This window comes from Erpetoichthys calabaricus, chromosome 10, assembly GCF_900747795.2.
Source record: "Erpetoichthys calabaricus chromosome 10, fErpCal1.3, whole genome shotgun sequence".
Taxonomy (NCBI): domain Eukaryota; kingdom Metazoa; phylum Chordata; class Cladistia; order Polypteriformes; family Polypteridae; genus Erpetoichthys; species Erpetoichthys calabaricus.
In genome coordinates, this window is record NC_041403.2 from 50,627,577 (window position 1) to 50,642,391 (window position 14,815).

Below are 14,815 nucleotides of genomic sequence, written 5' to 3' on the forward strand. Positions count from 1 at the left end.
TGTAGTTAATCATTAAGACAAACACGAGGGTGGCAGGACAGTTGTGTAAGCAATCAGGTGTGGGCTCTGTGCACAGTGACAGTAGCAAAAAAGATCTGCACCTGGCACAATGCATTGCATGCCTTCGATTAGGCTGAGCAGTGATGAAGTGAGACATTGGCTAATTAAAGGCTGTCGTGTGTGAAAGTGTAAGCGGACTGGATAGCCATAATAGATGATAAGCTCTGAAGCAAAATGTACAAAGCCACTGTTCTCAAAAGATAAATCGAACCAAGATGATCAATGTTTTGAGAGTAAAATTCTCCTCCATGCGTTCCAGAGCTGCAAGTCTTTATTGGCCTCTGCTGAAGGTATTCACAGCACCGTGAAGGCAAAACTGGTCTTTCACTCGCAACCCACCAGTAAACATTTGTTAATTAAATTATTTGAAGTAGAACAACAATGAAATATCTGAGCTCTCCTTCATTCAGTTTACTTTGTGTATTTCTCATCTCCTCTCTCAGAGAAGGTTCCACTTCATCTCATGTTAAATGATTCAAACCACTTACAACTTCTTCTTGTATATGTAAATTGTATAATGAATATAGAGGGTCATTACAGTATAGTGGTTATCAGTGCTGCCTCACAGCTTCAGAGACACTGTCATGTGAAGCTTAAACACCACCTCAAATTCGTTATTGAAGAATCTGGGTAGCACCAGATTGTGCAAACATCCCAAAGACATAGTTGTTAGATTAATTGGTGAGTCTTAAATGGTCCAGTGTAAGACAGTGCACCATGACATGCTTGGATCCCATCTAGGGTTGATTCCTGCCACCAGCTCCCCACAACCCTGAATTGGAATAAACTAAATAGACAGTGGATGGTTAAATAATTATAATAATGTAACTGTTCTGAATTGTGCCTCATCCTACGTTTCACCCTTTTGCCCTTCTATGCTTTTCCTTGTCCCTTTATGTTATAAATTATGAATTATCAATTTATTGCACATCCAAAAATGTCAGGGCTCAGACATGCATTGGGTCTCTCAGATGTTTCAGAAATTTGGGGTGCATTCACCTGAATTAATTATAAAGGATCTCAGTTTATTGTAGTGGTGCTTCCACTAGACCCTTCTTTTTCATAGTAGGTTCATTGAAATTAGTTAAAAAAATCTGTTAGTTTGGCTTTTTTGGAATTCTTCACTTTTGTTTGTTTAACGATTTAATTAACAGTTTGGTTTAGTGTTTTGGTCTTGGTACAGTAACAGTTTAGTATTTAATAATTTACCATAGTTTAAAGATTTTTGGTGTTAATCTTGCATTTGGTTTGTTGTAGTTTGTGTTTGAGATTTCAATTTTAGCTATTAAATTGGGGGTTTCTTTTGTTCTCCATCTTGTTCTTATTGTAGTCTTTGACTGACTCACAGAGTACCAGGAGTCTGAGGTGGGGTTGAGTTTGTAATATAGAGATACTGTACACCAGGAATAAAACAATCAAAGCGGTTTACGACTGACCTTTACACCATCACTTTTGACGATGTAACTAGTAGCCTACACCTGTGTGTCTCTGAGTAAGATCTCCATGGAAGCATATTGATGCATATGGTGGCACCAAAAAGGAAACAAAAATGCTGTCGTGACAAAAGGCAAAAATGTTTCAACCTTTAATGGACAAAATCGAAAGAAAAATTACCGTTTATACTCGCGTATAAGTCGAAAAATTTATGCGTTAAAATTCATTCAAAAAACAGGGTCGACTTATCCACGGGGCAACACAATTGTCCATAGAATTTGGGTAATGACATTGTATACTCAACGCTTCACGGTGTTAAGTCACCGGTCATTTGCCGTTTCCCATGGTCTTTAAAATAATTATAAGCCAGCAATACTATTGCTAATTAGCTAGTTTTTTTCTAATTTCATTAAATAATTCTTTAAACTGTGAAATACTTGAATTTGAGCATTAACTTTTGCAGGTTTTGGATAACAAACATACCATTAGCTGCCACGTGCAAACAGATTTGGAATCAAAAGAACCAAGGCAACGCACGCTATCAATGCGATGCAAGCGCAGCCCGCGATTCAAAAAATTTCTCTGCCTACCTGTTTGTCCCGTCTGACAGTAGCTGAAAAGCAGCATCAGGAGAGAGCAGCCTGAAGTAGTCCAGCAGCGGGTGATCTGTCGTGTCCAACAGCAAGCCATGCTGTCTTGTGATGTCCGGTAGCCAGTTCGGCTCCCACGGATCAATGTCTGGGTATTCCTCCCACGCGAACCTTGCGTAGGTGCATCAGTTGCGCAAATGCGTTCAGCTGGCAGCCGATCAGCTGGCGCGGCATCAGCTGGTGTCCGATCAGCTGATGCTGGCTTCTCACTCTCTTGCTCGATTCCTGATCACTGTCAATAAAATCTGATTCTGAAAAATCAAAGTCCGATTCAGCGATAATGTGCAAAACATCGTCTGCCGAGTGTTTCCTTTTTTGCACTCGCTTCGCTCCCTTGTGACATGTCGATGCCATCTTGCCTTTGTTTACATTTGTTTACATTTCGCAACTCACGCACACGCAAGGATTAGTTGCCGAGTCAATGAGTCTAGCATTTCTCCAAGCACAGAGGGAATGCCTGTGCCATGACAGTGAGTTTTGTCGCCATTAACAGCTGATTGTCGCCCTCTATCTCTGATAGCTGTCAAGTTTTACCCTCGACTTATACGCGGGTCATAACAAATTTCGTAATTTTCGGCTTAAAAATACACTCGACTTATCTGCAAGATCGACTAATACGCGAGTATCTACGGTAACATTATATCTGGATTCCTTTGAGCTAAAAAAAAAATCCTACTTAAATGCGTATTTATTATAAAGAGGTCAGGGAATCCTATAAAAAATTAAAGAAAAGAATCACAGCACTTTGCTTGTTTTCATTTACATTTATTTTTCTTATTTTCTTTATTTCAGTTTAAAGTGCCTTTTCAACTTTGGCTCACCATAACGATTACAAGCCTCCAGCCACCCTTGCCAAGAATTGTTCTCAACTTTATAATGGGGCCGATGATACAGTAGCAACACAGTTAACACCAAGAAATACAAAAACAAGCAGCACATGTCACAAGAGACCCTGACTGTCTCATTACAGTCTTTAAATATCTGATGCACTACATAACCCTGACTTTTGTAACTGGCTATATGTTATTTTGCTGTTGTGTTGTGCAGGAAATGTAAACTGTACAAATATAGCATACCTTTTTATTCACTTCCCTGTTGCTGAGAAAACAAACTGGAGTAAGAGATCCAACTACTGGCAATGCACAGTACATAAATTAGATACAAACAGACAGACAGATACCCTCTACAAATAAACTACTAAACCATTAAGTTTAGTTTGGTGAACTCTTTCAATGATGAACATTGATCTTCAGTAATTTATTGGTGCTTTTTTGCAGGTTGAATAGACAAAAATATGACTTCAGTGATTTGAAAAAACAACGAAAAAGTACACCTGCCAAAATCATAATATCTTATATATTTACATTCTTTTCTACATTGGCATATGAATTTTAAATGTTACTAGGCTCAACTTTAATTCAATTTCTGTGTCAGAATTCATTTTTAATGTCCATATTCCGTGCCCACTTTCAATCAGATGACTATTATTGTCCCCAGAGGTGAAAGATAAGTTTGTGCTTCCTTAATGCTGCTTTCTCTAGGGCAGCTATTCTTCCATGCAGCCCTTGGAGTATGGAACCCCATGACCTCAGTTTTAACAGCTATAGCTAAGGAGGACTCTCTGAACATTTATAACAAAAGAGGTAGAGTTCTACATATTCATCTACTCCTACACAAACTATTACTTGGCATTAATTCACAGTTTTTGTCAGGTGGAGTGCATAAGGCAGTAAGTGACACCTTATAGAGTATTAAAGGAATACTCCACACTAAATCATATTTTTCTGTGTGTTACTGACCCCATATAATTGGTAGTGACAGCTGAGAAAAATGTTAAATCTCATATTTTCATGCAGAACAGAGATAGTTTCTGATACACTATAAGCCAATGGTGACCAACACTGGACAACAGCAAACAATATCAAAACATTCATGAAAACATCTCACATTGCTGAAATCATCCAGTCATATGCTCACAATGTTCCACACACAGATATCTTTACTAAAATGTTTAAAATAAATCCTTTCCAGAAAATGCTCTCATGAAATAAAATGGATGTGCTCAGACACAAATGACCATCTGAATTTAAGACCTGCCTCCTGGCATTTATTGGTCACCTGCAAAAAAATAGGAGATTAACAATTTTTCTGACCCACTATTACAAACAACATAGGGTAACATAAAACAATTTTTACGTAAAGTATTCCTGTAATGGAGCTGTGCATTAGCAAATGTCTCCAAGCATCATTGAACTAAAGCACTGTTGTAAAGAGGACTGGGCTAAAAAAAATTTATTACAATGAGACAGTGGTGATTTCATGAGAATGATTTGTTCATATTGTTTCTTCTAAAGATGGCTGTATGAGTTGATGAATCATTTAAATATTTACTCTGGGTTTCCGCATGTCGGCTTTTTTTTGGTTAAATAAATGCTAACAATTCAGATCTGTTTTTTTTGTCAGCTCAGGATAAATGTGATTTCGGGATTGTTAGTTATGGTCTGTTGTTTAGAACAATACCACCAAATGGGGGCACTTACTTTTTCACATTTATCCATACATTGTAATGCATACATTTTACATAACAGTAGTACAATTGAGTCAAGTGTCATTATGTAAGGCAAAGGCACCTTTAGGCCCAACACCTGAACTCACTGCTGTCAATTGATTTGTAAAACATAATATGCTTTTAGAATGTTTTACACAAATCTTTAAAAGTGAAAAAACTAAATGTTTCCAATTTAACTATTAAAAAAGGGCACTAATATGTTCCCATCTCGTCTACTGGTCCAGCTCTCAAATAGGCCAAGAGCACCAATTATAAATCTTTCTCACTCTGGGACTCCTGCAGCACATTTTCTAAAGCTTTGGTCATCCAGCACTACAAAGGACACACTGAAGGTTTGCTTTTTTGTATTAATTTAATTTCACATGATCTGAAGTTAAGCTCTGTTGATGCCTGACTTATGAGTGCATAGGTGTTTTTTGTGGAAAGAGGATTACAGCACAGTGAAGGGAATGAAGAAGATTAAAGGGCAGCCTTCTTATCTCTGCTACGTGTCCTCTAGTATGAGCAGATATCAGAATGGCAGCACTAATACGCAGTGTCTGCTGGAAAGAAGATGATCCTGAGTAAGTGACTTGAGTTCACCAGCACTGCATGACTGTCTTAATTCAATATCCACGGTCAATGCCCTCTGAATGATTTTAAAGGGATTAGGGTCATTTTTATAGAAAGTGGAAAGACAAAAACAGCAATTCTTTACCTGTCTTTTCCGGTTTCCCTTTTGAAAAGTTCATCAAACTGCTGCATCTTCTGTCGTGATATAATGTAGACCTTCAGCTTTGGCAGCACCTGGTTCATCACTCGCAGGTTGTTGTACACCAGCCCTTTCCCATCCCTCCTCATGTAATTGTTTGGACCCCAGAAAATGAAAACGGTGTCCTGGCTCACGTTTAGGAGCTCGCTGCGGTTCCGCAAAATTCGCTTCATACTAGAATGAGCGATGACGCGAAGGCTTGTCTTCTGTCCCACGTCCTTCCAGTAGCTCTTTGTGGGGGCATCGTTCATCCGGATGACACACTCGGTCTGATCTATCTCTTTCCCACGCTTGCTGCTAATAAGATGCCCTGAGCTGGTCACAAGGGCACAGCTGGAACAATGCATTTTCAGGGGCTGCAAAGAAAGAAATATTCATCTTAGCCAAGACTCAAAACTGTTTCAGGTTATAGAGCAAGTGCAGAAACTAGAAAACTCTAAAAATATGGAACTCAACAAGAAAGGCCATGTGTATCCACCTCGTGATCTATTGTAACATGAAGTGATGGAGAGAAAAAAGGAGGCCATCAATACAAAAAGTGATTAAGTGATCACTACTCACCAACCAACTCAAAATAAGCAAACTGTGTCTATCTGAAAATTAACAACAGACCTGTTCTAATTTCCAGTGCTGTGCACCTTTGTACTTTACACCATACAGTACATCTGCAGCTTCATATCTGACCCCTGGCTCAGAGATATGCTGGTTACCGTGCCATGCAGCGCTTTGTATCAAGCTTAGTATTAAAATAAACACAGACAGGTCCATCTTACCATCTGCAGTACCTGCTTAATGCATTTTAGGCTTGCAGAGTGGAGGCCTAACCCTTTGGGCACAAGTCAGAAATCCATTCTGGACCACCGCTTGTCCATCTCACTATTATGGGGCTGGTTTAGGCTTGCTGGTTAACCAAACCTGTACATAACTATGGTGATGGAGGAAAACTGGAGTGAATCCCACAAGACTCTGTAGGAATATTCAAAGCCCACTCAGATGGTGACTATGCTGGGATTTGAATCTAGTCTGTGTTGAGTTTACAGCATTAACCATTTCACCACTTTATATAGTTAGAGAGTCTGTGGCCTTAAATTAGATGATTTGATCATTAGATAAGATCACTAATGTCCTTCAGTGGGTCCCCACCTATGTTAGCTCTTATGTAGAGTGCACTGCAGTAAGGCAGGCTTAGCTCTAAAATTGCTGTTTAGTAAGCACATACTAGATCCTTGAACTATGAGACAAATTAACTGTAAATTATTACACTTTCTGCAAGATAGTCTGCTGACGTTTGCTAAATCCAGCTACACTTTGCTCAGTGACTTATCATGCACACATTACACATACACCAGGTGGTTACCTGTTGTTTGACATGCAAATAATTAATTATGTGGAGGAAGGATAAAACATCTAAAGATGGAATTCCCACAAGTTTGACTCACACAAAAATAGCTGACAGTCGAACAGAAGACATCTACTGTTTTTTAAAATTAAAAAAACAAAACAAAACAAAACAACATTTAAGACAAGCTCCCCATTGTGCAGACACATATTCTATCTAGCATTGCCATGCTGCTAGTCTTGGACATAGAAAGTCACACCAGACATACTGGAATCTTTAGGGTTCAACACTAAAATGTTGGATCTGATTCTTATTGTAATGTGCCGTCGGGCAGCCTGTTGGCCTCAGTCAGGGGTTCCCAAGTTCAGTCCTAGAGGACCACTAGCGGCTGTAAGTTTTTGTTCCTCCAATCCAAGTGTTTTTAATTAGAAGTCAGTCCATTCCAATAGCAGAACTTGTTACCTAATTTTATGGCTTGTTAGTGTTTTTATTTTTCCTCATCAGGTCATTTGTATATTGTAGAAGTTTAGTTTCAAAGAATTTATTAAAATGAAAATATGACAAACTCACATGGGAGACCAGGTTAGATGGTGCACTGCTGGCTCCTTTGTCATCTGCATCTCATTGTTAACTGACAGCTGGCTAAGACACAATATAAAACATAAAATGTAGCTACTGAGGACTATACATTATATATATATTAATATAAATACAGTATATTATATATATATATATATATATATATATATATATATATATATATATAGTGAATACAGAGATAGTGCCTCCTCTTGTCCTGGGGTAGAACGGCTTACCTCAATAGTGCCTTGAATGTGTCTCCTAAGTGCATGTGTAACAATATGTCTAGGAAAATGTTCTTGAGCAATACTTGCTCCTTCAGCATTAAGTAGCTTCTAATTAAGAAGGCCATTAGAAGTGTAACTTTTTCTTTTTCAGCATTTGTGAACTCAGCAGAAGTTATGCCTCTTCCAATATTAACTGGCCATATTTCAATGATAATGTCAAAAGACTTTATATTGTAATGATTTATGTTAATCAATGCAAATGCTCAGTTTTACTGTGTTTTTAAAGAAATTTTTATGTCTATGAAATAAATGTTGAATGTTTTCATCACTGTTATAGTAAATATGTACAACACCTTCGAGATGGTACTCAGTGACATGTTCTATACATAAATACATAAATAAACAGAATAGAAGGCGATTTAGTGTATAAAGACTAGTGTATAATGATGCAAAACTATACAATATAGAAGCAGTACTCAGTATACTCCCCTTTCAAGACAGCTTCTCTTCCGATGGGATGCAAATGATTGTGAAATTCTCTAGCACTCACATTAAATCAAAGACACCTACACAAGTGCAACAGTTTTCTGTTATACTCACTCATGTAGTCACATGTCTAGAACCTACTCACATACACTATTACATGTTTAACATGACTTTGTTTCACAATAACAATTAATTATTCACCATGTACTTAAGTCATTTATCATTTCAGTACTGTAATATCATCAAAGTTTCTAGTTTTTCTTAGGGTTTTTTCCAGAAGGTTTAAGAAACAGAGCATAACTGAATAAGTGGAAACAAGGGTAAGCTGATTTTTTTTTTAATTAAATAGCACAAAGTTATGTGTTTAAATACAGGTTTATCAATTTGCATGTTAGTCAGACATGCAATTGAAAAAATGTCACTGTACTCTATACATGTGACAATACTTGTATTACTACTACACTCACTCTACCTGTGCTAAATATGCACATCAACAACAGTAGTTTTAATCCAAATATTACCCTGGTAGGATCACTGGTGTCTCTACACTAGCCAGAAGTGTGAGTGTGGGAGTATACAAAAAGTATGCTTTGTGCTGGCCTGGCATTTCATCCAGGGTTGGCTCCTACCTTATGGCTGATGTTGCCTGGGCAGTCTCCGGAGACTTGGAATAAATCTAGCTAATTGGACTAAAGTTATACATTAATGGTTATTAGTATCAGAACTAGGTCACGCTCCAGTCATTTTTTTCCAGCAATCCCCCAAGAGTGTGAACTTCTTTAAAGCCAAAAATCTTAAGGGTGCAAAAGCCTGTTGTATTCAAAGTGAGGATAGACATGGTTGAGCAAACATCCAGAAAACAGCAGCAGTTGAGAGCTGCAGCTTACTTACAAACCTGAGGTCAGTATCAGCTTACAAACAAACCACAAGCTTCCTTCTTCACCTCCTCTTTCTTTGTCCTTTGTATTTTTTATCACGGAGTATGTTTACCGAAATTCCTCTTTTTTGTGGAATTCTCCCTTCCAGTCTACAAGCTTAACTAGATGACCTATGAATGTGTTCTGCTTACATACTGTACATTCTGGGGGTAGTGTTAAGGGACAAAGCAGTTGCTCCAAATGTCTAGCTCTACATTAAAATGCTGCCCATGATGCACCACAATAAGAAATGTTAAGTATTCATCATAGAGCAATTTTCAGCTTATTATTTCTCAGGTTTTTTTAAACCTGATTAATTACTAAGAAAGAGAACAAAGATGTTACATCATTTATTAAAACAGGACATTTAAGGATGAATACAGCCATTTTGTTCAGTTGATGAGTTTATCACACAGTTGTCACTTCTCTCAGCTTTCTTCACCACAATGATGAAGACATAAATACTCAGTTCAACAATGAAAGCACTGCCAATGCTGTAAAATCAAATGTGTGGTACTTGCCAACTTGTTTGCCGCACAGCTTCTCTTTCATTATACAGGCTATTAATCATTAGATTTAAAATTATAACCTGAAGCTGTTTGTAGTTACCATTATCAATCATGTCTGTATGCATTACTCCTGAACAATCCAGGAACAGAGGCCCATCAGAATAAAGGAGGGGAAATGAAAATATAATTCCACACAACATTTAAGGCACAATCTGAAAAATTCTTCAGATAAAGAGAAGGCTGGTATTGCTACTGATGATGATCATAAGATTAAATGACTCGATTAAAAAAAAAAAAAAAAAAAAAAAAAAAGTGATATAGGTTTGTGAATAGAGTTTTAATTAGAGGTCATAAACTTTAAAATAAATATTTTTCTAATTAATGTTACACAACTTTAAAATTTCGCTACACTGTTTTAGTGACTAAAGTGAAAAAAGAAAACATCCATTTGAAGAAGTCTCTTTCCAGGTAGCTGAAAAAATACAAGAAAATTTCAAAGGAATGAATATTATAGTGCATTTCACAGTCCAAATGATTCATCCTGACATAAAACCATTTTTAAAAACTTTATTATTATGAAGGGATACACTGACTGTGGATAATTCTGTTCCAGGCATGCCTTTGTTCACATGTGCACATATTCAGCTTGAAATTTTCAACTCTGCCTTGAACCCTTTTTAAGGGACACACATTGGCTGATTTATTGTGATGCATTGTAAAGCGTGTGATCTCGTACATCTCCCTGTTTTGGAGTAGCAATAATCATCATGAATCAAATTGATTACCAATGTATAATATGATTTGGCATTTTGTCGACTGAACAAAAACTGGAAATGAATGAATATGTATTTATGCTTCTTTTGATGTTGAAGTTACCAAATCTATTAATACTATCATTGGTAGCAGTGCTATATAAATATAACTGTTTATTTATGTCCAGTGTATAAATATTGTTTGAAGCTGCCCTTATTATTTTATATAAATGTAAATGTATATGTGGAGGTCATTGCCCATTAACAGGAGATGGAATGGGGTGGCAGTACTTATAGCATTTTCCCTCTTTAGTGATAAAACTCCTGGTTTGCCTCATACATCTTTTCTCATCATTTGGATTTAAAACCACCAGCTTAAGGCCACACTTGACTCGTGCTCATTTTTCCATTGTTCCACTTTTCATCACATGCAGTCAGTAAGGTGGCTACCTGCACTATTATTCTGGACAGTGATCCCATGGCTTGCTGCATTTTAATGCCTGTTAAATGTTCTAAGTTACATGTGTGAACTTGGGTGTCATTCAGGCTGCTACAAAAAGCATATCAAGATTAATCTGCCATAGCCCTGGTCGCTTATCTCTTGAAAAAGGCTTTTCATTCTCTAAAATATTTTACAAAAGTACCATTCTGGTAATTCATCAGCTCATGATGACAACTTCTCAAAGATGCTTCAAGTGGAATCATCACTGCCAGATCTTTACATAGAAATGTTTGGAAATGAGAAGAGAGCCAGGACTGGTGGGAACAAAATGTGTACAGGTGTGATGCAAAATAGGGGTTTGACAATTGCAGAATATCAATTGATCAATCTGCAAGTCTTTCTTGAAAAGATATGCAATTGAGGCATGACATTTCACAAAGGTAAACGGCAGGCTTTCTTTTCTTTTTTTTTTTCATAATTCTCTAAAACGACTGAATCTGTGAAAATGAATATCACCAATGAGTGGCAGTATTTTCTAATTTTCAATAAGTTAGATCTCCATTTAAACTGCCAACGTAACAGGTAGCTTATAGTGATGGTGATAACACAATCATAATCTTACAATACAGCTCCATTGACTATAAACATATACTGTGATATATGGCCGGCAGTTTATCCCGGCCAATACCCCCAGGCCGCCAGATGGAGCCATCCCTGCAACATGGAGGGGTCCCAAATTCCAGCAGGGCATCATGGAACTTGGAGTCTTTCATCTCAGCCCTGCTGGATACCATGGGGGCCGCCAGGGGACGCTGCAGGGAGGCTCAAGGACTTGCATTTTCACGATAACCCGAAAGTACGTCCTAGTCACAGGGACAGAGGAAATTACGTACTTCTGGGCTGAAGAAAAGGAGTTTTACCCGACCTGGAAGTGTTATAAAGTCACATGGACTGAGGGACAGAAACACTTTCACTCTGGGAAATCCCAGCAGCGAGCCGAGTTGGGAGGAAGGGTGACTGAGCTGCTGGGTGGTGTGGAGGAATTGTGTTTGATATACTGTATTGATTAATTATTGAATATTGTGGAGTGGAGGGTGCTTTGTGCACATTTGTTATTATAATAAAATAATATTTGGACTTTTAGCTGGTGTTCGACGCATTGTCCAAGGGTTCAAGGGGACGACAGCGCCCCCTAGCTGTCACAGTACATTAAATTTAGGTCACTGAAATTAACTGACTAGCCCAAAACAATCACCAACTTCAATGAAACTGAAGTATAATAATTTATCTTGAAACATTTACCCTTGATTAGTATTTACTGTACCCTTACCACCACTTGCAAAATATATATATACCAGTAACAGCACACTGCACAATAACGAGCAGTGAATACACTTGACTTGAGCATTCATAGTATTCATCCTCTTTCTCTGTACGTTTAGCATTCATTTGCTCAGAGGTTGATGTGCTTGCTGCATCCTGAACAGCTCTTCTTTACGCCACCCTAGCAGCCCGCTGCTTCTCTTCTTTCGTCGGCATCTTTTCGCATTAAAACTGATTAAGTTAGTTTATGTGTTGCAATTACTTACCATACCATACCATACCATTTTTATTTGTTAAGCGCTTAAAAACACAGCATTACAACTGACCGAAGCGCTGTACAGTTAAAACAAGCAAGACTAAAAGCAAAATATTAAAAACAAACATTAAGAGAGAATTAAAACAGAGACACTAAAAAACAGGTCAGGGGACCCAATAAAACAGAGAAATAGCAAAAACCAAGTGGGAATAAGACAGGTTAAGAATTAAAAGCCAATGTGAAGAAGTGCGTTTTTAGGTGTGATTTGAATGTGGTGACTGAAGCGGCTTGCCTAACCACTAAAGGTAAGGAGTTCCAGAGCTTGGGTGCACAGACAGAAAAAGCCCTTTCACCACGAGCTTTAAAACGTGCCTTGGGAACGGTTAGGAGCAGCTGATCTGCGGATCTAAGAACACGAGGGGGATTGTGACGATGGAGCAAGACACTCAAGTAGGCAGGGGCTAGACCATTTAGTGCCTTATAGGTTAAGAGGAGTATCTTAAAATCAATTCTGAAGCTAACCGGCAGCCAGTGTAGGGTTTTTAAAATCGGTGTAATGTGTTGGCTTCTGCTGCTTCCAGTTAAAAGTCTTGCAGCCGCATTTTGAACCAATTGGAGTCTCGAAAGAGTGGCTTTACTAATACCATATAGGCAGGAATTAGAATAGTCGAGCCAGGACGTAATGAATGCATGGATTACTGATTCCAGGAGGTGGTAAGGCAGAATTGGTTTGAGTTTGGCAATTCGCCTGAGATGGAAAAAGCAGGATTTTACTGTGCTGTTGACTTGAGTATCCATTTTCAGGACCATATCCATTTTGATTCCAAGATTGGAAACAGACGAAGTTACTGGAATGGGAAGAAAGTCGAGGTCAAGGGGTAGGGTCTGTTTGCGGTCGGGACTAAAAACAATGACCTCGGTTTTTGAATCGTTCAGGTGAAGGAAGTTTACAGCCAGCCAGTCCTTAATGTCAGATAAGCAGTCGAGAAGAGGTTTAGTGGAGTCAGTTGACTTGAGGGAGAAATAAATTTGGCAGTCATCAGCATATAGGTGATACGAGATTGCATGTTTTCTAAAAATTGCACCTAAAGGCAGGATGTAAATTGAAAAAAGTAGTGGCCCCAAAATGGAACCCTGGGGGACACCACATGGGAGTGGGACTGATTCAGATGAAAAATCATCTAGCATGACTCTAAGAGTCCTGTTGCAGAAATATGACCTGAACCAGTCGAGGGCTAAGCCAGATACACCAACCCAGGATTCGAGTCGGGAGATCATGATGTCGTGGTCGATTGTGTCGAAGGCAGCAGATAAATCGAGAAGAACCATAATCACGTAGAGTCCTGAGTCCAATGCCAAAAGGACATCATTTAGGACACGTAAATGCGCGGTTTCTGTGCTGTGTTGGGGCCTAAAGCCTGACTGAAAAAGGTCCATTACCTGATGGTCCTGTAGGTGGTGAATTAATTGCTCATAAACTACTTTTTCGAGTAATTTTGACAGGAAAGGTAGTTTGGAAATTGGACGTAGATTGGAGAAGATGGCAGGGTCAAGATCAGGTTTTTTCACGATTGGATGTACAACTGCGTGTTTGAAAGCACAAGGAACTGTAGCCGAAGACAGACTACTAGTTATGATCTTTAAGACATCATATCGAATCACAGGAAAGACATCTTTCAGCAGTCTGGACGGCACCACATCGTCCGGAGAGCCTGAAGGCTTCATTGAGGCGACGATTTTTTCCAGGTGGGGGAGCGAAATGGGTTCAAAGCTAGTGAGGGAGCCGTGTACAGGAACGGCTAAATCAACAGAGCCAGAAGAAGAAATGGAGATCTGGGATCTAATGTTCGTAACCTTATCCAGAAAAAACGTAAGGATCTGATTACAAAGAGCATTGGAGGGAGAAGAGAAAACAGTTCCAGCTGGAGAGAGGACAGCATTCAGTGTTTTGTATAAGACACGTTGATTGCCAGAATTTTTTGAGATGATGTCAGTAAAAAAACGGTTCCTTGCACCTCTGACTGTTCTCTGGTATTGAGACCACATGTCTCTCATGCAGTCAAAGGTAACAGTGAGACCATCTTTCCTCCATTTACGTTCTAGCCGCCTACAGTTTTGCCTGATGGAGCGAGTTTGTTCATTTAGCCATGGGTTATGCTTGACTTTGGATTGTCTCTGTTTGAGTGGGGCTACAACATCCATCACAGAACAGCAGGAAGTATAGAAGCTTTGCAATAAAACATCAGCATCCGTGGATTCACATGATGTGGAGATTGATGAAAAAGCAGCTGCAAAATCTTCAGCAGCAGAAGGGGAAATGACACGGAAGGGACGGGTAGTGGTGGATTTACCATGCTCAGCAGAGACCAAATCCAAATTAAACAGAACAGGCGAGTGATCAGAAAAACTGGGAGGCAGAATGTCCAAGTCACTGATTCTGAGACCGCGAGAAAGAACCAGGTCCAGTGTGTGAGCCTGTCCATGTGTTGGTCCATTGACTAGTTGAGAAAGACCAAAGGAG

General features: G+C 38.8%; 1 protein-coding gene across 2 annotated transcripts in view; it reads right to left on the reverse strand.

Annotated features, from left to right (window-relative positions):
* st6galnac5a (ST6 (alpha-N-acetyl-neuraminyl-2,3-beta-galactosyl-1,3)-N-acetylgalactosaminide alpha-2,6-sialyltransferase 5a) overlaps positions 1 to 14,815 on the reverse strand; it is a 259,090-nt gene that overhangs the window by 33,318 nt on the left and 210,957 nt on the right. For both annotated transcript variants that reach the window (XM_051933117.1, XM_028811189.2), the window contains exon 3: positions 5,411 to 5,820. In XM_051933117.1, the coding sequence (XP_051789077.1) occupies positions 5,411 to 5,820 (410 nt within the window). The remainder of the gene's footprint in view (positions 1 to 5,410; positions 5,821 to 14,815) is intronic.